At 43.5% G+C, this 26,946-nt stretch overlaps 1 protein-coding gene across 1 annotated transcript in view; it reads left to right on the top strand.

Moving 5' to 3' along the window:
- The first annotated feature begins 12,202 nt into the window (after positions 1-12,202).
- The window catches only part of ELAPOR2 (endosome-lysosome associated apoptosis and autophagy regulator family member 2), a 93,096-nt gene continuing 78,352 nt past the window's right edge, over positions 12,203-26,946 (top strand). The window contains exon 1 of the mRNA XM_069978415.1: positions 12,203-12,416. Within this exon, the coding sequence (XP_069834516.1) occupies positions 12,327-12,416 (90 nt within the window). The 5' untranslated portion in view covers positions 12,203-12,326. The remainder of the gene's footprint in view (positions 12,417-26,946) is intronic.

The raw sequence follows: 26,946 nt of genomic DNA, 5'->3' as shown, positions 1-26,946 counted from the left end.
TGTAATGTTTATAGCTCATTGCCGAGGACAGTCCCTGCTAAATCTGTATCTTATGTTCATTATCCCTGCTCCATGTGCTCTCCCTACAGAGCCCAGCATTATTATCCTGCTTCCACAGTCCCAGCTTCAGAACAACCCTAGGAAGGACTCATGACAAAATAAGACTTAAAGGAGAAGTCCAGAGGAAATTTTTATTGAAGTATTGTATTGTCCTCCAAAAGTTATGCAAATCCCCAATATACACTTATTACGGGAAATGCTTATAAAGTTCTTTTTTTCCCTGCACTTACTACTGCATCAAGGCTTCACTTCCTGGATAACATGGTGATGTCACGACCCGACTCCCAGAGCTGTGCGGGCTGTGGCTACTGGAGAGGATGATGGCAGGGGGATGCGCAGTGTCCCTCCAGTGCCCTGTGTTCCTCTCCAGCAGCCACAGCCCGCACAGCTCTGGGAGTTGGGTCGTGACATCACCATTTTATCCAGGAAGTGAAGCCTTGATGTAGTAGGAAGTGCAGGGAAAAAAATCACTATAAGCATTTCCTGTAATAAGTGTATATTGGTGATTTCTATAACTTTTGGGGGGCAATACAATACTTTAATGAAAATTTTTGTCTGACTTCTCCTTTAACTGAAAGAGTAGTCTTTCTTTAGAACAAACTTCCAGCAGATGTTGCTGGTAAATCTACAGTAAAGCCCCTATTACACGGGCCGAATCCTGAAGGAACAAGTGAGCGCAGACCTGTCAGATCAGTGCTTGCTACTACACACGCTGACAGCGAGCAGGTAAGAGCGGGGGGCCAACTGGACAATCTTTAGATCGTTCAGGGAGCCCATAAGAGATAGCGGCAGTGTGCGAGGGGAGCCGGGAGCCTCACACACAGCTGCGGCGCCGGGCAGGTAATGTGTGCTCCGGGCAGCAGGGGCTTAAAAGGGCTGGCTTACATATCCGCAGTGGAGTGAAAATTCCGCTGCTGATATGTAACCCCATAGACCTTCACACTACCAGGATCCGCAGCGGATTTCGCTGCAAACTTGCAGCGTGAAATCCGCTGCGGATCCAGTACGTGTGAAGCTACTCTAACATTGATGTCTCATGGTGTTTACAAGTCGACTTACTGACTGCTGAGGCATGGTATCCCACTCTTCTTGAGCAGTGGCCCTTAGGTCACTGAGGTTCTGGGGTGCAGTTACCAGCCTCTACACAGCAACTCAGCTGATCCCATGGGATTCAGGTCTGGAGAAAGTGCAGGTCACTACATTTGAAGTGCCCTAGTCTCCAGCAGCCATTTCCTAATGATGTGACCTCTACTGGCTAAAGCACCATTGTCCATGAAGATGAAATTAGGCCTGTGGCGTTTATGCTGAGGCACAATGACTGGATGAGTAGTATGGGCTTGTCACTGTACAATTTACAGTTCTCTATTGAATTGACACACTTGCGCACACTATAACACAACCACTGAAGGCAACAGTGGCTGATACCTAGTGCTCTCCCTCTACACTGGACAAGGGACTAGAAAGAAATGGTGGCTGACAAATTGTGGCGATGTCAAGGAGAGCGCTATGTATCAGCACTGTTGCCTTTTGTGGTGGGGGTGGTGCAGTGTGGGCAGGTGTGTCTAGCCACTACAGAACTGCAACAGATATGTGTTTGCATAATTAGTTATTTTCCTCATGCTTTAGTTATACATTGTTTATACAGGAATATATGCATTTTTCATATCCTATAAATGATGGAGATCTTTTCTATTATTTACTGGTTCTATAAAAAGGCTACATTTTGAATTATTATTTGCTCAAAAATACTCTCTAAATGACACAAAAAATTTATACAACTAGCTTACAGTAAATTAAACAAAATGATCCCATGTAACAGTATTCCTGCAGTGTGTTTTATTTCTTATTTTGAGTGAATAGAACATCCACAGAAACACTGTCATAACTATGTTTTATGTAACCATAATACCAGGCTGACATATTGAACAATGCAGTGCGGATGTTGTTACTATGGTGCTTCACAGCACTGCCATAGATGTATGTACTTGCATAACGAAGCCTGCATATTAATATAGATGTGTTTTTGAAAAGCATGAAGCAAACACAAATGTAGCTTTTCCAGGCACTTGAAGAGGAGCGGCACCATGTCATTATAGTGCTAGAAATATTTAAATACTTTACCCACTCCCGGCATGATATTGATACATCATGACGCATGGGGAAAGTATCCTCTATAGCAGGGGTACTCAACAACATTTAGTGAGGGTCCACTTACCGGGGTCTATTGTCAGGTGAAGGTCCGAGCTGAACATCAATAGGAAACGTGTTTTGTTAATTTTCACAAACGTTCAACTATTTACATACAGAATTGCTGCTTATTAGCAGGAAAACTGGCATTTTTTTTCTCTCTCAACAGCCCTTTGATATTAGGTACAAAGGGGGTGACTGCCCTGGTAGTATATAACCCCCCCCCCATTGCTCCCCCAGTAGTGTATAGACCCCCTGTGTGCTCTCCCCCAGTAGTGTATAGCCCCCTGTTGCTCCCCCAGTAGTATATAGCCCCCCTGTGTGCTCTCCCCCTGTAGTATATAGCCCCCTGTGAGCTCCCCCAGTAGTATATAGCCCCCCCTGTGCTCTCCCCCTGTAGTATATAGCCCCCTGTGAGCTCCCCCCAGTAGTATATAGCCCCCTGTGAGCTCCCCCCAGTAGTATATAGCCCCCTGTGAGCTCCCCCCAGTAGTATATAGCCCCCTGTGAGCTACCCCCAGTAGTATATAGCCCCCTGTGCTCTCCTCCTGTAGTATATAGCCCCCTGTGAGCTCCCCCAGTAGTATATAGCCCCCCCCTGTGAGCTCCCCCCAGTAGTATATAGCCCCCCTGTGAGCTTCCCCCAGTAGTATATAGCCCCCCTGTGCTATCCCCAAGTAGTAAATAGCCCCCTGTGAGGTCCCCCCAGTAGTATATAGCTCCTGTGCTCTCCCCAAGTAGTATGTAGCCTTCCTGTGAGGTCGCCCCAGTAGTATATAGCCCCCCTGTGCTCTCCCCCTGTAGTATATAGCCCCCTGTGAGCTCCCCCAGTAGTATATAGCCCCCCCTGTGCGCTCCCCCCAGTAGTATATAGCCCCCTGTGCACTCTCCCTCTGTGGTATATAGCCCCCTCTGAGCTCCCCCCAGTAGTATATAGCCCCTGTGAGCTCCCCCCAGTAGTATATAGCCCCCTGTGAGCTACCCCCAGTAGTATATAGCCCCCTGTGCTCTCCTCCTGTAGTATATAGCCCCCTGTGAGCTCCCCCCAGTAGTATATAGCCCCCCCTGTGAGCTCCCCCCAGTAGTATATAGCCCCCCTGTGAGCTTCCCCCAGTAGTATATAGCCCCCCTGTGCTATCCCCAAGTAGTAAATAGCCCCCTGTGAGGTCCCCCCAGTAGTATATAGCCCCCTGTGAGCTCCCCCCAGTAGTATATAGCCCCCTGTGAGCTACCCCCAGTAGTATATAGCCCCCTGTGCTCTCCTCCTGTAGTATATAGCCCCCTGTGAGCTCCCCCAAGTAGTATATAGCCCCCCCTGTGAGCTCCCCCCAGTAGTATATAGCCCCCCTGTGAGCTTCCCCCAGTAGTATATAGCCCCCCTGTGCTATCCCCAAGTAGTAAATAGCCCCCTGTGAGGTCCCCCCAGTAGTATATAGCTCCTGTGCTCTCCCCAAGTAGTATGTAGCCTTCCTGTGAGGTCGCCCCAGTAGTATATAGCCCCCCTGTGCTCTCCCCCTGTAGTATATAGCCCCCTGTGAGCTCCCCCAGTAGTATATAGCCCCCTGTGCACTCTCCCTCTGTGGTATATAGCCCCCTCTGAGCTCCCCCCAGTAGTATATAGCCCCCCCAGTAGTATATAGCCCCCATGTGAGCTCCCCCAGTAGTATTTAGCCCCCCAAGTAGTATATAGCCCCCTGTGCTCTCCCCCTTTAGTATATTGGCCCCTGTGAGCTCCCCCCAGTAGTATATAGCCCCCCTGTGCACTCTCCCCCCAGTAGTATATAGCCCCCCTGTGCACTCTCCCCCCAATAGTATATAGCCCCCCTGTGCACTCTCCCCCCAACAGTATATAGCCCCCCTGTGCACTCTCCCCCCAACAGTATATAGCCCCCCTGTGCACTCTCCCCCCAATAGTATATAGCCCCCCTGTGCACTCTCCCCCCAATAGTATATAGCCCCCCTGTGCACTCTCCCCCCAATAGTATATAGCCCCCCTGTGCACTCTCCCCCCAACAGTATATAGCCCCCCTGTGCACTCTCCCCCCCAACAGTATATAGCCCCCCTGTGCACTCTCCCCCCAATAGTATATAGCCCCCCTGTGCACTCTCCCCCCAATAGTATATAGCCCCCCTGTGCACTCTCCCCCCAATAGTATATAGCCCCCCTGTGCACTCTCCCCTTAAAGATGGCCCCCAGACAAAAAAAAAAAAACAACCCACAACTCACCTAGCACCTCGTTCCCCGCTGCGGCTGTCTTCGTCTCTTCCCGTCGGTCCGGCCCCCGGCTGATACGCGCTCTCTGGGGATGTCCCGGGGATTCCCCAGCAGAGCGCGCATCAGTGACCTCAGCGTACGCCGCCGGCCTGCACTTCCGGGAAGGACAGGCCGGCAGCGTACACTGAGGTCTGTGGTGCGCGCTCTGCTGGGGAATCCCCGGGACATCCCCAGAGCGCGTATCACCCGGGGGCCGGACCGACACTGCCCCCAGCCCCACAGGCGTACTGACATCTAAGGACAGTACGCCTATGGGGCGGGAGGCAGTGCGGTGGGGAGCGGGACCTCCTAACCGCCCCGAGACGGACCGGATCCGGGGCGGTTAGGAGGTCTGACCAGGGGTCCGGACAGCTGGCCTCCGCGGTCCGCCAGTTGAGGACCCCTGCTTTATAGGGCTTCCCCGTCCGTGCTGTCCTTCTTTCATGAAACAGGAATAAGCCCTTAATCTCCAGCTTTCATTTGACCCTATTTTGTCTAATTTTGCAAGTTTTTTTTCTCTGTGACAGGTATTTCTCTGCTCTTTACAGTGCTGTATCTAACTATAAAGCCTCACCGCACTATGGATGTGCTTCTACAGTGCTCTGCAATTCTCCAAACACTGCTTAGGGCTGCGTTCACACTACGTATATTTCAGTCAGTATATGTATATTTCAGTCAGTATATTTCAGTCAGTATTGCAACCAACCAGGAGTGGATTAAAAACACAGAAAGGATCTTTTCACACAATGTTGAAATTGAGTGGATGGCCGTCATATAATGGCAAATATTTGCTGTTATTTTAAAACAACGGCTGTTGTATTGAAATAATGGCCGTTATTTACTGTTATATGGCGGACATCCACTCAATTTCAACATTGTGTGAACAGATCCTTTCTGTGTTTTTAATCCACTCCTGGTTTTGGTTGCAATACTGACTGAAATATACGTACTGTGAACGCAGCCTTTGGCTGGGTTCACACTATGTATATTTCAGGCTGTATTTGGTCCTCATGTCAGGTCCTCATAGCAACCAAAACCAGGAGTGGATTGAAAACCCAGAAAGGATCTGTTCACACAATGGTGAAATTGAGTGGATGGCCGCCATATAACGGTAAATAACTTCCATTATTTCAATATAACAGCCGTTGTTTTAAAATAACAGCAAATATTTGCCATTAAATGACGGCCATCCACTCAATTACAACATTATGTGAACAGATCCTTTCTGTGTTTTCAATCCACTCCTTGTTTTGGTTGCTATACAACCTCAAACATACAGCCTCAAATATACGTAGTGTGAACCCAGCCTAAAAGTGCATTTGCAGGTCCGTACTAGGTCCTTTTTTTTTTTTTTCTAATGGAGCCGTGTCTCAGAGGGGAGGGAGTTTTGTCACGCTACCCGCCTCCAGAGTTTCATGCCCAGCCAATGCTAGGTAGTAGACCAGCGCTGTGCATGGAAACCCAAAAAAGAAAGCGGCATCCCCGCACCAGCGTCAGTCTGTTCTATAAGCCTTTTTCAGGTACATGCAGAAAAGCAATTTTATTCTAATTTACCTCCTGTTTATTTTCGGGGATACAGATTGTCCTCAGCTCTGTAGACACATTGGGGGAGATTTATCAAAGGGTGTAAAATTTAGACTGGTGTAAACTGCCCACAGCAACCAATCACTGCTCAGCTTATAGCTCTGGTGAAAGGAAAGCTGAGCTGGGATTGGTTGCTGTGGGCAGTTTGCACCAGTCTATATTTTACACCCTTTGATAAATCTCCCCCATTATGATGGCCTCTCCACACTGATTTGCACAATGTTGTGTTCAGTGAAGTGGTTTACTGTTATCACAATATAGGGACTGTGGTTGACAGGTGATTAGCAGGAATTTTATATTGTTGGATTGTGAATTCCTGGAGTAAATACTTATTCTGATCACAAGTGAAAGAAAAACTTGTTTATCAGGGTGTCCTGTACATAGCAACAGCTCACATCACAATGGAGCAGCTGTCAATGTGCTGAGTGTCATGTATAGTTTTGGTGTTTTTTCAGCTGCAGCTATTGATATTCATTAGATTTGTGTTTGGTTTCTCGGAAGCCAAAGGTTATGTTAAATATTTCACTGTAGAAGTAAAAGAATCAGCGTCTTTTTTTTTCTAAAATGTAAAAGAAAAACAAAACAACTATTTTTAATATAGTTGTGATCAAGTATATGTATATATATATATATATATATATATATATATATATATATATATATATATATATATATACTTGATCACAACTATATTAAATATGTAGCAACACAATGCAGCTTTCTGTAAATGTGGAAAACCTGCTACACTTACAGTAGCAGCAATGTGTATGAAACACATAGTGGAAATTCAACTCTGCATGGATTTGAAATCTTCAGCATATCAATTTATGTTGCATACATGCTGCATATTTGTTGCAGATTTTTCCTGCTGTTTAACCCAGTGGGGAAATCAAAACCCACACCACCACAGTAATTTTTGTTTTAAATTGTTTTTGTTTTTTTACAAGATTCTCAAAGTGAGAGGTAATTAAAGGAAAACTGACAGCACACGTATCCTTCTATGTTATCTAGTTCTGTAACCACAGAAACTCAACAAAACTGCAAATGTAGAGACACTATTGTAAAAATAAAGTCCATCATCGCGTGAATCTAGCCATTGTGTGAATCTAGCCTAACACCGCATTCCCACATTGTGGTCTGATCTATACTGGCAACGTTGCATGGCCATTGGTGACTGCACGGGGTGTAGTTTTGTCTGCATACAGTGACCGCAGTGTAAAAATGTGGCCTTAAAGCAACTTTTATATCATAATACTATTACATCGTTATACTATAAAACGCATTTTGAGGTAAGAACAATTTTAAAAAAATGGCCATATGTTTTTGGCCTCCATACAAAGCTGCCTCACTTTTAATGTTCTGCACTAAAATATGCTGCAGCAATGTTGCATAAAATCTAAAACAATCCACCACTGCAGGTAACTTGCTTCCAGCAAAGAGCCCTGTACATCAATCAGGCAGGGGTGTGCCAGGAAAGATAAGTGGGTGCTGTGGCTCGGTGCCACCTCTGTAGCACTTCAGCTGCAAAGGATAAGAGCAATTTTATAACTTTACAAATGCCCATCAGGTGAAACAAAGGTATGGTAAGTTTTATCTCCATATGACCTTTCCCTTAGTGTTTGCAGCTCTGTAACTTAATCTATAAATACTTTTATTATGCAAAAGTAGTAAAATATGAAATGGTACAACTACACAAAAACAAGCACTTAGGTTTTATTCACACGTCCCGCAAAGTTTTCCATGGTTGTGGGTGCGCAATCACGGAGCAGCTTAGTGCCCATTTGTTTCTATAGTGCTATTCTCACATTCCAAAAACTATTGTTATTGCTTTCAAAATCTAAACCAACAGTAAATGTGAAATAAAGTTGCAATGTACAGTGGTACCTCGGTTCTCGAACTTAATTGGTTCCGGAAGGCAGTTTGAGAACCGAGCAGTGTCTTCCCATAGGAAATAATGTAAATGTGTTTAATTGGTTCCAGCAGCCACCAATAGTTAGCTATAGTACCCATATATTACATTGAAAAGTGTCCAGTTTAATCAGGACAATACAGAACAGCTCTATACTGTACAGTGTATTATACACAAGAAACATTCAACAAAACCAGCAATTATAGTACAGCAGTCACTAACTCCTCACTCATCCTTTACTGTATAGAGTCCCCCCACCCCAGCACTGTAATGTATGGGAGATGGTGGTGCACTGACTGTACTACTACTGCACTGTATATGCACTCCAGCAGTATTATACAGTACAGGATGGGAGATGGTGGTGCACTGACTGTACTACTACTGTACTGTATATGCACTCCAGCAGTCTTACTGCACTCTTTACAGTATGTGAAGCCTCACTAGTGCTAAACTCACCACGTACAACCCTCCATACCGAGAACTTCAAGACTGGGTGCTTGAAAAGTGTTTGAGAACCGAGCAGGAGTTTGAGAACCAAAGCAAACTTTTCTTGAAAAAACAGTTTGAGTTCCAAGCAGTTTCAGAACCGAGATATCACTGTACATACAATATTTTTTGTTGTTGGGTAGCTTCACACGTACCATATCGCCGCGTTTTTAACGGTGCGTTTTTAAAGGTGCGTCTTTAAGGGTGCCTTCACACGTACCGTATCGCTGCGTTTTTAACGGTGCGTCTTTAACGCTGTGTTTTTGGTGCGATTTTTTACATGCAAGTTTTGATTTTCACATGATATTCATGTGAAAATCAAAACGTGCATGTAAAAAACGCAGCAAAAACGCAGCGTTAAAGACGCACCGTTAAAAATGCAGCAATACGGTACGTGTGAAGCTACCCTAACGCTGCGTTTTTGCTGAGTTTTTTACATGCGCATTTTGATTTTCACATGATTTTCATGTGAAAATCAAAATTCGCATGTAAAAATCGCACCAAAAAAACGCAGCGTTAAAGACGCACCTTTAAAAACGCAGCGATACGGTACGTGGGAAGCTATCCGTTATCATGCTGTAAAACAAAGCTGAACTTACCAGAAATCCAGGTCCAGTCTGAAGGCAGATTTTCTGGAAAAAAAAAAACCAGACTAAACACAGGAATTCCGGCCAGTACAGAGAGTCACAGCTCAATGTGTCTATCAGTCACATGACTGCCTTCTCTCTGTGAGCGCTCAGATGGCCTAGGATACACAGGACCTCCTGCTTTCTGACTGTTTCCTGTTTTTTGAGTAAAAAAAAAGTCAGAAAATGGGAACTAAAAAAAAAAATAATGACTGTATATTGCAAACTTTGACAAAACTAGGCTGTTTTGAAAGTAGCGACAGGAGCAACAGGTAAGAATATGCTGACTTTTATTTTCTTTGCATCTCCAGTATTAGGCTATGTTCACACTGCGTAAGAGACTGGCCGTTCCGTGACCCCGGCCGGGTCACGGAACGGCCGGTCTCTGGCCAGATAATCTTGGCCGGTACTTAAGTACCAGCCGGATGATCTTTCCGGCCACAGAGCTCTGATGCGGGCGCATCAGCATGCGCCCGCATCAGAGCTTCCCATAGCACACAGTGCAGCGAGCGGCCGGAGCCGCTCGCTTCATTGTGTGAACTGACAGGGCTTTCTGCGTCCGAGAGCCACTGAATTCTGGCCACAGAAAACTGACATGTCAGTTATTTGCGGCCCCGTATGGGATCCCGGCCGGAGCATATACGATGTGTATACGCTCCAGCCGGGATCCCATTGAAAGTAAGGCATTGTTCCACCGCGCCAAAAGTACGGCGCAACAACGGACGTACTTTTACGTAGTGTGAACATAGCCTTATACTAAAATTTTAAATGGCCAGAGTACCCCTTCAAACTTGCTTTTAACTGTGCTTTATGTTCAGGTGCCATAGTTTTGTGGTTTTTAGGTACATTAAAAGAAGTGCTCTTCTGACCCACGTGTCAACCTGTGACTTGACCACAGAAGGGACCTGTCCTGCTGCCCAGTAGACTTACTGCCATTCATTGCAGCTGTAACCGACAACAGCTCCTAGTCTCTATAGATGTTTCCTTGGTGCATAGACAGCCACAGATATGACCAATGAACAGGCATATCCCTCTCATGCACTCTCCTATGAGACAACATATAAAATGCCGCTCTTCTGTAGATTCCTCCTGTAGAGTTAATAGCACTGTGACAATGTGATTTCTGAAATCAGCATTGGGTGTTTTTATTATGTACTGTCATCATGTAAAAAAGCCACTTGTGTCTCCCTTCAGGGGCAGTTACTGAGTTTATACATTGCAGACACACCTGTAACTTAAGATCTGCAGCTAAGCATGTGAAAGGGGACTTTACATTTAGACTGGATTTACATTTGAGTTACTCTACCCTAAGAGGTGGTCATTTTGTAAATAATTCTATGGATTTAGTGTCTTCTAACATTATGATGTAGCAGTGGCAGACAGAAGAGAAAAAAGCTTGATAAAACAAACTCCTATCCGGGCTCTCTATTTACTTTATTCTGATCTTTCCCCATGACTGTACTTACTCAGAATTGCACTGCTGTTAGACTTGTTTTTCTTGTCCACCTTTTGCTTTGCCTTGTTACATTTATATTTCTTCATTGAATATATTATTGTACAGCACTCATAAATTTGAGATCAGCAGTACAACACTGTAAATATTGTTGCAGTATGTTTGTCCTGCACTTTTAGGTGATTTTAAGTAGACCATAATGTTTATAGCAAATAATGTTTGTGACTAATGTTATTAACCAAGGTCTACTTTACCATGCAGATCCTGGGGGCAGAATGCTAAATCTATAACAGGACCCCCACCTGCTATTGTCTTCTTGTTTCCTTTGCATACCCTATAGCCATACTGTCCTTAGTAGGGATGGTCCGAACCTGCCGAGGTTCGGGTTCGTACGAACCCGGACTCTCGGCAATGATTCCCGCTGTTTTAAACCTCCGTGCAGAGGGTGGATACAGTGGGAGGACTGCCTGAAAAACCGGAATACAGCCACAGCCGTAGGTGAATGGCGTAAACGAAAAGAGGAAAAAAAAATCCCTACACAAATATGGTATTAATAAAAAGAAGAGATTGTGGCGCAAAAAAATGACGCCCCATACAGTCCTGTAGGTGAAAAACTAAAACCGTTATAAGAGTCACAATAGGCCCATTTTATTAATAATTGCAAAAAACAAAATAATTTCATTAAAATAAAAAAAATATATATATATTAGAAAATCTGTGTAACCTGCATATGGTTGTGTTCGGGCTGACCTATAGAATAATAGTATCATGTCGCTGTTACCATATAGTGCATTATGTAGACACAGGAACCCCCCAAACGTTACCATATTGCATTCTTTTTTACAATTTCACCAATTTTTATTTTCATAAATAATATATTTGGGATTCCATCATACATGTTATGGAATGAAAGACGCCATTACACAGTATAACTATTCCTGTAAAAAACAAGCCATCACATGGCCCTCTAGATAAAAACATTAAAATGCTAGAGCTCTTAGAAGGGGAGGAGGAAAAAACAAAAGCGCAAAAATGAAAATTGGGGCGGTCTGCTGGGTCATTTTGGGCCTGGTCCTTAAAGGGTTAAAGGGTGTCTTATGCTAGGTTTACATCACATTTTCGGCCCCATGTCAGGCTATAAGCCGTGAATCTATGAAAGAGGACGGGGAAAGGAACAGAATGTAGTCGCAAATTGACTATGTCCAGTCAATTTAAGTCAATAGGGCTGTTGGTCCTATGCCGGGGTGAAAACGCCATGTAAACCTAGCCCTATGTGTAAAGTTAGTAAAGGAAAAAACATTAAAAAAAATGGTATCATGGTAATTCTACTAACCTGCAGAACAAAGCTAACTTTTCATTTATACCATATAAAAACAGAACATGAACGCAAACTATTGTACGTCACTTACAATTATTGTTATTATTAATAAGAATACATATGCATATACATGAGTGTTTTTTCTCTCACTCCCTGCTGACATTTGTATGGGGATGGAGTATACTAGTATTATCTATCTGTAGACATTAGTTATACTGTGTATATCAGTGTGCTGTCCCCCCCCAGGCAGCAGTGACACACAGCTGGGCAGTCCCCCTCTCCCCTCCCCCCCGCCTCATCATGACGTCACCAGCCGGCGTTGTCACTCTCCCCATGGTGAGCAGGTGAAGCAGCATCCTCATCCTCATCTCGTCCATGGAATGGTGACAGCCTAGCAGCAGCAGCAGCAGCAGCACTGTGCCCTCGTCCTCCTCGGCTCCATCCTCACTATGGGACTCTTCTGCTGGACTGGATGCTTCGCCCTGTGCCTGCAGCTGGTCCTGGGCACCGCTCTCAGCAATCTGCCAGCCTGCAATGAGGTGAGCTGCAGATTTGTCTCTAAGCCTATTACACTGGATCCGTCCATAGCGCCCTGTGTGCTGGGCAGGGGATCAGCAGGCATTGTTGTGTACTGACACTGCTGCCTATAGGGGCTATAGTGTGTGTGCTGCCTATAGGGGCTATAGTGTGTGTGTGTGTGTGTGTGTGCTGCCTATAGGGGCTATAGTGTGTGTGTGCTGCCTATAGGGGCTATAGTGTGTGTGTGTGCTGCCTATAGGGGCTATAGTGTGTGTGTGTGTGCTGCCTATAGGGGCTATAGTGTGTGTGTGTGCTGCCTATAGGGGCTATAGTGTGTGTGTGTGTGCTGCCTATAGGGGCTATAGTGTGTGTGTGTGTGCTGCCTATAGGGGCTATAGTGTGTGTGTGTGCTGCCTATAGGGGCTATAGTGTGTGTGTGTGCTGCCTATAGGGGCTATAGTGTGTGTGTGTGTGCTGCCTATAGGGGCTATAGTGTGTGTGTGTGCTGCCTATAGGGGCTATAGTGTGTGTGTGTGCTGCCTATAGGGGCTATAGTGTGTGTGTGTGTGCTGCCTATAAGGGCTATAGTGTGTGTGTGTGCTGCCTATAGGGGCTATAGTGTGTGTGTGTGCTGCCTATAGTGTGTGTGTGTGCTGCCTATAGTGTGTGTGTGTGCTGCCTATAGGGGCTATAGTGTGTGTGTGTGCTGCCTATAGTGTGTGTGTGTGCTGCCTATAGTGTGTGTGTGTGCTGCCTATAGGGGCTATAGTGTGTGTGTGTGCTGCCTATAGTGTGTGTGTGTGCTGCCTATAGTGTGTGTGTGTGCTGCCTATAGGGGCTATAGTGTGTGTGTGTGCTGCCTATAGGGGCTATAGTGTGTGTGTGCTGCCTATAGGGGCTATAATGTGTGTGTGTGTGCTGCCTATAGGGGCTATAGTGTGTGTGTGCTGCCTATAGTGTGTGTGTGTGTGTGCTGCCTATAGGGGCTATAGTGTGTGTGTGCTGCCTATAGGGGCTATAGTGTGTGTGTGCTGCCTATAGGGGCTATAGTGTGTGTGTGTGTGCTGCCTATAGGGGCTATAGTGTGTGTGTGTGCTGCCTATAGGGGCTATAGTGTGTGTGTGTGTGCGTGCTGCCTATAAGGGCTATAGTGTGTGTGTGCTGCCTATAGTGTGTGTGTGTGCTGCCTATAGGGGCTATAATGTGTGTGTGTGCTGCCTATAGTGTGTGTGTGTGTGCTGCCTATAGGGGCTATAATGTGTGTGTGTGCTGCCTATAGTGTGTGTGTGTGCTGCCTATAGTGTGTGTGTGTGCTGCCTATAGTGTGTGTGTGTGCTGCCTATAGGGGCTATAGTGTGTGTGTGCTGCCTATAGGGGCTATAGTGTGTGTGTGCTGCCTATAGGGGCTATAGTGTGTGTGTGCTGCCTATAGGGGCTATAATGTGTGTGTGTGCTGCCTATAGTGTGTGTGTGTGCTGCCTATAGTGTGTGTGTGTGCTGCCTATAGGGGCTATAGTGTGTGTGTGCTGCCTATAGGGGCTATAGTGTGTGTGTGTGCTGCCTATAGGGGCTATAGTGTGTGTGTGCTGCCTATAGGGGCTATAGTGTGTGCGTGCTGCCTATAGGGGCTATAGTGTGTGTGTGCTGCCTATAGGGGCTATAGTGTGTGTGTGCTGCCTATAGGGGCTATAGTGTGTGTGTGTGTGTGTGTGTGTGTGTGTGTGTGCTGCCTATAGGGGCTATAGTGTGTGTGTGCTGCCTATAGGGGCTATAGTGTGTGTGTGCTGCCTATAGGGGCTATAGTGTGTGTGTGCTGCCTATAGGGGCTATAATGTGTGTGTGTGCTGCCTATAGTGTGTGTGTGTGTGCTGCCTATAGGGGCTATAATGTGTGTGTGTGCTGCCTATAGTGTGTGTGTGTGCTGCTTATAGTGTGTGTGTGTGCTGCCTATAGGGGCTATAGTGTGTGTGTGCTGCCTATAGGGGCTATAGTGTGTGTGTGTGCTGCCTATAGGGGCTATAGTGTGTGTGTGTGTGTGCTGCCTATAGGGGCTATAGTGTGTGTGTGCTGCCTATAGGGGCTATAGTGTGTGTGTGCTGCCTATAGGGGCTATAGTGTGTGTGCTGCCTATAGGGGCTATAGTGTGTGTGTGTGTGTGTGCTGCCTATAGGGGCTATAGTGTGTGTGTGCTGCCTATAGGGGCTATAGTGTGTGTGTGCTGCCTATAGGGGCTATAGTGTGTGTGTGCTGCCTATAGGGGCTATAGTGTGTGTGTGTGTGTGTGCTGCCTATAGGGGCTATAGTGTGTGTGTGCTGCCTATAGGGGCTATAGTGTGTGTGTGTGTGTGTGTGTGCTGCCTATAGGGGCTATAGTGTGTGTGTGTGTGCTGGCTATAGGGGCTATAGTGTGTGTGTGTGTGTGTGCTGCCTATAGGGGCTATAGTGTGTGTGTGTGTGTGTGTGTGTGTGCTGCCTATAGGGGCTATAGTGTGTGTGTGTGTGTGTGTGCTGCCTATAGGGGCTATAGTGTGTGTGTGCTGCCTATAGGGGCTATAGTGTGTGTGTGCTGCCTATAGGGGCTATAGTGTGTGTGTGTGTGTGCTGCCTATAGGGGCTATAGTGTGTGTGTGTGTGTGTGTGTGTGCTGCCTATAGGGGCTATAGTGTGTGTGTGTGCTGCCTATAGGGGCTATAGTGTGTGTGTGCTGCCTATAGGGGCTATAGTGTGTGTGTGTGTGTGTGCTGCCTATAGGGGCTATAGTGTGTGTGTGTGTGTGTGTGTGTGCTGCCTATAGGGGCTATAGTGTGTGTGTGTGTGTGTGTGTGTGTGCGCTGCCTATAGGGGCTATAGTGTGTGTGTATACACCATCAATTCAGCAGGGGTAGGCTGCTACACAGGAGCATATATGCCAGCCTATTCTTAGCACCCTTGTTTAACCATTACTATGCCAGAGCAGAACCAGACTATGTTACCAGACCATTCATTTGCACTGGGCTGAGCTGCTGCTAGATCTACTGTACAGTATGCTAAGGTTATGTAATAGAGAACACCCATTACATATGGCAGAATATATTGTGCCTCGGATCAGGAGCTTGGGGCATATAGAAGGGGCTGTGCACATAGATTCCTGCAAGTTTCCTTCAGATGAGTGGGACAGTCTCACAGATTTCTGTAACAAATCATCTGTGTGTGTTTGAATCCACCCATAATGTATAAGTAGTTCTCATTGTGAAACCTCCAGCAATGTTTATTATATGGGTGTATGAAAGAGCCCTGGAAGGCCAGCTCATGCCTGTTCCTTCGCACCCTCCTAGCAGCTTTTTGTATAAGGAAAGGGTACTGTTGCATTTACATTGGTATGTCCTGAAAGTGCTGCTGGACAAAGGAAGCCAGGCTTCCTGCTCCCAGTACACATGCTAGGATATTGGGATATACTGGAGAGCTTTCTGGGCTGGGTTATTCTATATAATGAGGTATATTAACTTCATCATTTACATCCAAGCCTAAAGAACTATTGTAGTTATCTTCTTGTTCTTTGTGCAGGTAGTGATTTTCTGAAGGTAGTAAATGCAGCCCCCCCCCCATCTTAACAATTCATTCCGCTCCAGTTATACAGAGAAATACCAACAGGGGGAAGTCTGCTGTGTGCACAATACTTATTGTATCCTAATGCCCCCAGTTTTTGCTTCCATGTGCAACTAGCCATGCAATAAGTAAGGCCCCATTCACTTCACACATCTGTAGTGCTGTCCGCAATTGTGGACAGAATTTAGGTGTATGGGGCCAAGCTCTATGCCACAACAAAAAGGACAAGTCCTAGTTCAGGAGTAAGAAAGGAGGATGGTACCTGGCTGAATAATTCTATATGTGGCTCCCACAAGTCTGTAGTACAAACAAGAAATAGTGAAGGAAAAAGGACTATTGTGGTGAGCCCAGCATATTATACAAAAAGCAACTTTATTAGATGATCATAAAGTGCAGAGTACATAGAAAGTGCAATTCTTCCATAAGTGTGCAATAGAGGTGTGAATGAGTTATTAAAAAAAAGGGTAGGGTGCTGTCGGGTAAGGTGACCCTGTTATACCCTACCTATACTAGTTGAGGGACCGCTGGGTAAGGCGTCCCTCCGCCAGACGGTTTCTGGCCCTGCACTGATTCGTCATATAGAGGTATGTAGGCTGTCAAGGAAGTATATATGTCAGATCGGTGGCTTTAGTAAAATAGGCACCGATCGGTTGTGCAGTAAGGGGAGTTAGGAGACTAGGATGGTGTCTCAGGTCAGTACACGGCAATAATGACTTATAACATTCGTATATGCTATCGTATGTGCGCTCTACAATTCCTATGATATTAGGAGTGTGTAGCAAGTTTCCACTTCTTCCAGTTACTCCGACGCGTTTCCCCTCGATGGTGTACAGAGGTTCATCAGGGAGGTATCATGGAAGTATTATGGTTTTGGTGGTCTGGAGGACCATCTATGCTGAATAGAGAAGAGGAAAGGAGGGGGGAGTTATAGTGTGCTCAATAATGGGGCACCCCTCACAAGCAAATTATGGTCAATGGTAAAAGTATACCTTAGTGTGGAAATTTCCACACTAAGGTATACTTTTACCATCGACCATGATTTGCTAAACTAACCAATTTTGCATTTTGATTGCCTTTTTTATGTGGGGTTTTTCCCATTATGTGAGTTAAAAATTTCTCATGAAAAATATTGGTGGGAAAAAAAAAACAGTACAAAAAGGGCAACAAACATTAACACATCCATTTTTATTTTTAGTGGGATAAAAAAAAACCTTTAAAAGTTTATGTGAATAAATTGCCACAAACAGGGGAGAAGAAATAGCATGCTGTGTTTTTCAGAAACTGTCACTGGCCCTAAAAACACTCCTCAAGTGAGTAAAAACTTGACACAAAAAGGGTTGTAAGTATAGCATTTTATGTTTCCCTATTGACTTACAGCTAACACTCACCAGAGACAGGTTAAAAAAAAGGCAAGGAAACTGGAAACACTTCATTTTTACAATCTTCATGTGTGAAAACACCTTAAGGCCTTATATGCACGTAACGGTCATTCTGAATAGGGTTACATACTCGCAGCATAATTTTCATTCCACTGAATGAGTATGTAAATTCTGTCCCCCTTTACCCACGGCGGCCTGGTGCATACATTACCTTGTCTGCGCTCTGGCCTCCACCTGTGGCTCCCGGCATCCTGATGTGATGTGCACTGATTGGTTGAGCAGGACGACAGCAGGAAGCAGGTCTGAGCGTGGACGGGTGATGTATTAACTGGGAAGCGGTGGGTTAAGGAGCAGGGGAGAATGGTACACATTATTGTAGTGTAAAATCCATTGCGATACTGTACCTGTGAAAGCACCCTAAGGCCATGTCTTTCTTTAGACAAAATAAGGTGTTGTTTGATCATGACGTGTGTTCATGATCATTATTGATGACCGTAATTTTGCATAAATAGGTGTTGTGTGAACAAAACCTTAAAGCACACAGGGGTTTTTTTTTTTTTCAATTATAAATGGCCATGATTTGTGTGTTTCCTGCCTCTTGTGTTTTCTTGCTACAATTTTTGTGACTCTTTTCAATATTATGTTTTAGGACATGCATCTGTTTTTTATTTCTTTCTGCTAACATCTTTATGAAAAACGGCATGGGTAATACTTGGTTTTAAAACAAAACTAAATATTGAAATAACCTGCGTTGTTTAGATTTTAGCTGAGAGTCAATAGTTAAATATAAAATACTATATCTACAATGTTTTTTTGTGTTTTTTTTTTTCTGGCATTTTTAACTTTATGTGAGAATAATCTTTTTTTGTAGTTTAGGCGGTTTTGTGTGCATCAAGATGCCTGAACTTCCATTTTCTCTGCCACCATATGACATATTGGCTGGACCTAAAGGGTACAGAAAGTGCCATATGCGCAGCAATGGCGTTTTTTGAGACAACCAGAACATTCCCATTAACGTCTATGGGAGAAAAACACCATAGTTTGCAACAACAAAAAAAAGCCAAACCCTCAGCAAGCTGTGTTTTAGAAAAGCTGCCACAGAGCCACAAAAAAACCCCCCAAAAAATCTGTGTGTGTAAGGTAGATCATAAACTTCCATTGACTTCCAGCTAACATCTGGCTACTGGTGTATTTATAAAAAAAAATGGCATTTTTATTGGCATTTTTCTGAGATTTTAAGGCAGTGTGAAGCCAGCATGAAAAAAGTTTCAAGAAATCCTAAAGGTACTTACAGGGAGAAATATAATGTACAATAGGTTAGTAAAGCATGCAAGGACTTATAGTGTGCTTGTCATGCAGCAGTAAGGTGTGTACTGTTTGCTTTCTGAGTAAAATAGAAAAAGATTTTGATATGCCATATGTAGTGTACTACCCCACTACATAATACAGGCACACACGTGTGATAGCCTCATATTATTATTTTTTCTTCAGGTGGCAGTATATCTATCTAGATTCTTGATTGAGTACTCCATTATTTGCTGATCAGTGATTGTTGTGTTTTACTAATATTATTAACATGTGAGGCTATACAGATGCATAAATGACATGTCTCACAACCACATAGAGTGCACCATCAGGCTGCCACAGTAAATAATTTAACATGGATTCCATATGGTACTGTTTGTAATATTATGATTTAATTATATGTATTACTTTGCAAATGGATGGGGGATGGTGCAAGTGTAAAATAGAGAAGGGATTAAAGGAGAAAGTTTTCATCTTAGGCCCCATTCACACATCCATGTCAGTTTTTACTGTCAGGAAATCCTGATCAGGAGACCTCAAATGTCATCAGGAAAGTATCAGGATTTCCTGACAGCAATCCGTTTTAACAACAGGAAACCATCAGGAAATACCTTCAGGATTTCCTGATGAGAGAAAAAAAAAGTGTTCTCAATATGGTATGCCAACATACATCACAGGTACCCACACAGCCCCTGTGATTCCGGCCTGTGATTCCGGCGCTCCCATAGACTTCTATGGGGGCGTCCGGACCGGAATTCTGGACAAAAATAGGACGTGTCCTATTTTTTCCGGATCTATTTTGCGGAACGGACACTCTTACGGAAAAATCTGGAAGGGTGTCCGTGACCAATTAAAGTCTATGGGTCCGGAAATCTGGATGGTTTTTCCGGACGTGTGAAGGGGGCCTTAGGGAAGGAACATTTGACAGGAAAAAAGTAGAAACATATCCTAAGCTTGATCTTTTCAAACATTACTAAAAAATAACACTAAGTTACGCTGTGTAAAGGCCCTTTTACACGGGCTGATTATCATTAATGGGTGTTCCTAGAAACGCTCATTCACCCGATAATTGTCCTGTGTAAAGGGGCCAGAGATAAGCCGAGGAGCAAGCAAACACTCAGCTGATTCGACATCCTATTGGATCCTTTGTGCGTCTGGTAAAATCATTGTTATCGGCCACAGATCTCTTATCTATACAGATAAATTACCCACCATTAGGCAAACATCTCTGTGCCGATTTCTGAATAAGGGTGCCCTCGCACATCCTTTTTGTGTGACGTTTTTCAGGCCTCCATTAAAACGCTAGCAAAACTGCCAATGCGTTTTTTCCATGCAATTTGTGTGCTGAACTTTTTTTTCTTTGCATCACATGACCTAGCTGCTGGACCACAAAAGATGACAAAAATGACATAAAAAAACACCAAATCCTCAGCATGCTGCATTTTGGAAAAACTGCCAAAAGGGCTCAAAGACGCCAAGGAGGAGAGAAAAATTGCCACACCAAAAAAACGCCATGTGTGTAAGACGGCTCTTAACGCGACTCTGTACCCACAATCTGTCCCCCCCTAGCCACTTGTACCTTCGGATAGCTGCTTTTAATCCAAGATCTGTCCTGGGGTCCGTTCGGCAGGTGATGCAGTTATTGTCATGACAACAACTTTTAATCCAGCAGCGCTGTGTCTAACGGCCGGGGCTTACATTTGTATATGCATTAGGCTGGCACACCCTCTTATGTCCTTCCTTTCCACCCTCCTCAACATTTACTGCTGTTTGAGCTTTGCACAGGTGTATTAACGATTCAGCCCATGTTCATTATACACACAGGTGGGGAATAGGGAGCAATCTGCCTGGAGCTTTCCTAATGCTAAGGAGGGTGGGGAGGAAGGAGAGAGAGGGTGTGCCAGCCAAATGCATATAAAAATGTAAGCCCCGGCCGTTAGACACAGCGCTGCAGGATTAAAAGTTATTTTCATGACAATAACTGCATCCCCTGCTGAACGGACCCCAGGACAGATCTTGGATTAAAAGTAGCTATCTGAAGGTACAAGTGGTTTGGAGGGTCAGATTGTGGGTACAGAGTCGCTTTAAACTTCCATTGACTTTCAGCTCACTTACAGCTCAGGTCAGCTTGTGTAATATGACCTTTAGTGTACAGTTCATAAAACCTTAAAGGGGTTATCCTAAGGAATAACTTGCAAGGGGTGATTGGCGGTCCATCCACTGTGGCCTCCACCAATCTCAAGATTGAAGTAAAATCTTTTCACAGTTTATTTTCTTGCTTACATATTCCATTTAAAACCATTAGCTGCGCATGAAGATCCATTAGTTGTCCTTTGCTGGTGAGGTCTTAGGGTAGCCTCACATACACCGTATCACTGCGGATTTCATCAAAATAACTGAACACAGCATCAAATCTGGTGTTGATCTGCTGCGTATCCGTGTGTGTGAAGGCACCCTTAAAATGTTTTATTTGATTTTAGTGCTATCTAGTATCTCTTACATGGGATCATGGAATGTTATCCAGGCAGATCTCTTGTCCTCTGACACACCCCTCTTGACATTTATTTATTTTATTATGTTTCTGGCGACATGTAGTTTAACCTGTCTTGAAGTACTAATACCGTAGATATCATTTAGATAAACAACTTCTAAAGTACCCATGTAAACATTGACACTGCAGCTTAAGTGTTCCTGCCAGTCACCTGCCAGTGGTTTTTGCATCACTTTGAAAAGTTTTTTCCCCCAGACATTAATTCTTTAACCAACTTTGCTAAGGTTCCTGTATAGTGGTCTCCTAACTCAACCTGTGCTCACAGGGAAAAGAAGGATCAGGCATGACTTTGTTCACATATGCATTGGAGGTTTCAATTAGTGGCATCTACTGGAGAACCTGTTAATATAACACAAATAACCAGTTTTTTTTGTTTTTTGTTTTTTTTTGGGGGGAGGGGGGTTTGTTGTTTTTTACTGGTAACATGCTTGGCACCTTCCTTTTATACAAGTAAATAAAAGGGGAGGGGGCTTCATTGTATGGTTCCATTTGCAAAATTGATCAGGCACTATTTGAGGTCAAGTACTGATAGTGTTCTTTGCATGGCATATTTGTTTTTGAGTTGCTTTCAGACACAGTATAGTGCAGGAAAAAAACATGCTGCATTTTTTATGGGCATATTTCAGCATACAGGCAGAAAGGTAACATGTGCCACTGTGAATCCAAGCCAAACTTATTAATTTCTGTGAACTGAGTGTAGTCTGCTAGTGACTGTATTTGATCATGCAAAAAAAAGAAAAGAAAATAAAAAACTGTTAATGCTCGCAAAATTCTAAGAAAATGTAATAAAACTGCTATTTTTATTGGTGTTGATTATGATGTCTGATATGAATTTATTGCAGATTGTCTCAGCGGGAAACATTCAGCAGGTTAGACGCAACTTACCTGCTTATATGTTCCTATAGTGCAAGGGTATTTTTCTTACCTTGATTCTCAGCACTGCTTCTATGAACTTTGTAGTAGATATGTAAATGCAGCAGTTTGGTGCACTGGGGGTTCGAATACCACTCTCGGTGCACTCATCTACCCGAGCAGACCCATCCATTGTAATGAATATTCATCCAGCACTCCCCCAATATTCATTAGGAGGGGCAGACTGGCTGTGGCAAGTCAATGCACTAAGGGTACTAGTCCAACCCCTAGTGCACCAAATCACCTCATTTACAAATCTAATCATCTACAAAGTTCACAAAAACGGCACAGAGAATCAAGGTATGAAACTTGCCCTCATCCTCAGCACCCCGTGCACTACAGGAACATATCAGCAGGTTAGATGCTTTAAACTTGCTTGTAGTTTCTCTTTTTAACTTTAAGGGTACAAACACACACCGTATACGCAGCCTATTTACTGCTGCGATACGCAACAAATAAGCAACAAATACGCAGCAAATACGCAGCAGATTAGATCTAAATAACTGAACACAGCATCAAATCTGCACCACCAAATCTGCTGCAGATCTGCTGCGTATTTGCTGCGTATCTGCTGCGTATACGGTGTGTGTGTTTGTACCCTAAAATAGTACCTGATAATAATGCAAACATGTCCTGGTTAAAATTTAAGAGTTTACCATAAAGCTTTTTTCACACATCATTTTTAGGACAAAAAACAACCAATTCTATTGAATTCAGTGTGAAAATTTCCCTGTTTCTACTCATTTTACATCTGAAATTGGTAAAAAGACTGTCACTAGGACCATGCTCTCTTATCTGAGGGCAACATAACCTGGTGACAGAAATGCTGATCAGAATGATGTGTACTTAATAGTCTGGCCTATTATGTGCATGCACTCAGTAGTCCATGATATTACTGAGGACCTGCTTCCTCCACCCACTGGCCACTGATAGGTAAGTGCCTATTCATATTATTTATAGGAGGGAAAGGCATGGCACCAAGCTTTTGCGTGTGGGATAGCCCCTTTAAGGCAATAATATTATTGATAATTGACCTATATTGCTATTATTATATGGCTAGGTTCACACTGTGCTGCAAAACTACATGGTGTGTATCACAAATTGCCATTTTTTTGCAGTAAAGATATTGGCGGCATGTTTTAAATGTAATTGCAGTAAACGAATGCTGCAGTTATTGGCCAAGCAGCCCACTAGGTACCCACACTAGGTGAACCTAACCTTTATGGACTGACAAACAAACTACCTTTTACCTTCTTGCACACTGATGAATCTGCTGCACAGTCCAGATAAATGATTATAATGAAGTATACCAGGGATTTTCACTGCAAAGTGCTAAGCCCAGTAATCCATTTATTGGGAAACAAAGCTGTTTGCCCTGGTTCACACACCTGCTATTATCCATTACTCCATGGTTGCATGCAGCTTCTTATTATGTGCTCATCCTTTTTCATTGTGACCAGTTTGGCTTTTTTTAAGGAGGCCTTTTAGACTATGTGCTTAAAGAGGGAAAATGATGAGCCTCCAGCTGATTTGTGGTGACTATAGTGGTGTAGTCATTTTGTTTCCACACCTAATGGCACTCTCCTACCCCTATAGAAAACCTAGGAGATGTCTCCTTTGACTCTTGTATGGTTTCCTAGTTTATGGGATTCCTCCCCTTGAGTGTGCAGGTTTTTTTTTTATTCCTTTGTGTGGCTTTTTTACGTTGGCTTGTGATAAGAAAAACACAGTTGGAGCAAGGACCACGAACCAAAACCAGGAGTGGCTTAAAAACACAGAAAGGATCTGTTCACACAATGGTGAAATTGAGTGGATGGCCGCCATATAACAGTAAATAACTGCCATTATTTCAATACAACAGCCGTTGTTTTAAAATAACAGCAAATATTTGCCATTAAATGGCGGCCATCCACTCAATTTTAACATTGTGTGGACAGAGCCTTTCTGTGTTTTTAATCCACTCCTGGTTTTGGTTGCAATATGAGGACCACAATACTGACTGAAATATACGTAGTGTGAACCCAGTCTAAATTGGCAAGCTTGCATGTTCATTTCTATGTAAGTTGGGGTACAGCAGAGAGCTTAGTGCCACCTTATCTTGGTTGAAGCAATAATGGATACCAGATTGGCCCACACAATCATTATTTTCTTTTATCAATTGGCTTGGGAGTATCTGATATCATCGAGAGATACAATGAATGTTATCTGATCTAACAGAATCAAGGAGGACGCTGTGAGCAAGAACCATTCGCATTTGAAATACATATGGATTAACATGCATTTGTTCCGGGACTATCATATGACATGTTTTAATGTGTGAAGGATAAAAGATAGATTTTATTACATGTCCTAGATTCTTACTTTTCCCTTGGAATTTTTTTTTAATTGATCTATCCAATTTCTTCAGGTCATCAAATTGTCAGTTATTGATACCCATTAGTCCACTTAGGGATTGTTAATGCTGGAGAGAGATCTATTCTAAAGAGACAGATTAGTTACATTTTCTAGTTGATGTATAATGAGCTTCTTTTACGAAGAAATCAATAATCGTATTTATTAAAAGTGCCATAAATGTAGCCAATTTTCAAATTAAAGATAGACAACTTTATTGACTTATGTTGTTTCATGTATGGTGCCTAGTTCCCTTCTTTAATACAGTAAATCTGTCTCACCATACAGTGGGTGAAATAAGTATTGAACCAATTTACTAAGTGCATATCTTTTTAAAGATGCTATTGGCATGACATTCGCGCCAGATATCTGTAACAACCCATCTAATCTACACAGGCCAAGAAATTAAACCATACATGTCTATAAATTATGTTATGTGTAATAATGAGAAATAACACAGGGAAAAAGTATTTAAAACACTTACAGAAATGTAATTGCAGGAGAACACTGGGGGAGCTTGGATTTTTCATATTTTATGTACAGTAACAACAGCGACAATCGGGTACACTAACAGGGGTGGTAATCAGGTACAGTATCAGGGGCTACAGTCAGGTACAGCAACAGGGCACAGGGAATTCTATGAGGTACAATAGGTACAGTAATGGGGAATAGAGGATACTATCAGGTTCAGCAACAGTGGACAGTGATCAGGTTAGGTAGACGTTAATTGGTGTGTGTGTGTATGTTTTGCATTACTTTGCAGCCAGGCTGTTCTTCTCTCCTGGCTATGTATTCCCCCCACACACAATGTAGGAGATCAGAGCCAGGAGACCTGTCAGAAGCCAGCCCCTCCTGTCATTTCACACTTCAGTTGGTCTGTCTGTAATGACAGACCAATCACAGGGATCCCCGGCAGAGGTGAGCAGTGACAGGTGCCTGGCTGATTTCCAGGACCTGTCACCATTTGCTGACATCACTTAAGTTAAACTGTCAGCGTGAAATCAGGTTAATGGTGCGTTCACACCTACAGGATCTGCAGCAGATTTGATGCTGTGTTCAGTTATTTAAATAAAATCTGCTGCAGAAAATCAGCTGCAGATCCTGTAGGTGTGAACGCACCATAAAGGGGTATTCTGCACAGTTAACTTTTTGTTTGTTTTTATTTCTTGCTAATACATTGCTTTTATAAAGTTATATTACTTCTGTTGAGTTGCAGCAGTAAGGGGTGATACAGGTAACTCTGCTGCCTCGAGCATTAAAAAAAAATGTTTCATCATGTAGGGAAATTTCTTTTACATTGCCCTGGTGGTGCGGTACATTTTTCAAGACACCACCCATCTCTGATGCTGATGTTTTTTTTCTTGTGCACCAGCCCAGTAGTTTGTACTGGAGGCCCCCAGTACAGCGCCCCCCAGTGTAATGATATTTCTCCCCCCATCGTTACACTGGCGGGCGCCAAAGATGGCTCCAGTGCATAGAGCCGGGCCCTTGCTCAAGCAGAAAATGGCACTGAGCACGGAAACCGGGCAGCGTTTTGAAAAATGCACTCAACTCCTGATGAAGTTATGGTGGCATAACGGAACGCGTGGGGTGTAGGTGCTGTGTGCCAGGGGAGGTCCTGCCATTGCGGTTATTACTTTCTACATTATAATTTAGGTTATTGTGGTATGATTTGACACACATATATATATATATATATATACAAAAGGATCGCCCACAGCACTCCAATACGTGATAAAGAAACAGTGTTTATTTAAACATAATGTGCAGCACAGCACAACAGTTAAGTGCGCACTGTTGTGCTGTGCTGCACATTATGTTTAAATAAACACTGTTTCTTTATCACGTATTGGAGTGCTGTGGGCGATCCTTTTGAATATTGTGAGAAGTCCTGGTCAAGACTACCTGCAGGCACCCTGGACTTTAACCTGAAGTAGTGCTGCTCAGAAATTTGAAAGCCTTGTATATATATATATATATATATATATTTATATATATATAGATATATAATTTCTTTGAACACGTGTTATATATATTTTGATATATTTTTGCTTTCATATGTTTTTCTCTATGTTTAGTGCATTATTGGCAGGAAATTTTATTGTGAGGGTTGTTCCTCGTCTGGCACATTACTTGTTGCCCTAAATATTGTAAGGGCACCTGTGTATTGACATCTTGGCCTTTTAGGCCTTTTTAAGTGGTTTTAACAATTTTGCTGTTGTTTGTTGGTTATAAATAAACTATGTTTGATATTTTGACATATTGAGTGTGCATTACTTTTGGTTAGTCTAGCCGCTTTTTTCTCTTGTCTTCATGTCATATTTTGGCTAGCTACTGTGTTGCATCCCTTTTTGCTATTGATATGAGATTGGCAGTGCCCACCACACTTACATACATAGTCCGGTGCCACTGGGATCACTGCAACGA

The sequence above is a fragment of the Dendropsophus ebraccatus genome, chromosome 1 (genome assembly GCF_027789765.1).
Source record: "Dendropsophus ebraccatus isolate aDenEbr1 chromosome 1, aDenEbr1.pat, whole genome shotgun sequence".
NCBI lineage: Eukaryota > Metazoa > Chordata > Amphibia > Anura > Hylidae > Dendropsophus > Dendropsophus ebraccatus.
Note: the sequence above shows the minus strand (reverse complement) of the source record. Positions and strands in the feature narration are given on the sequence as shown.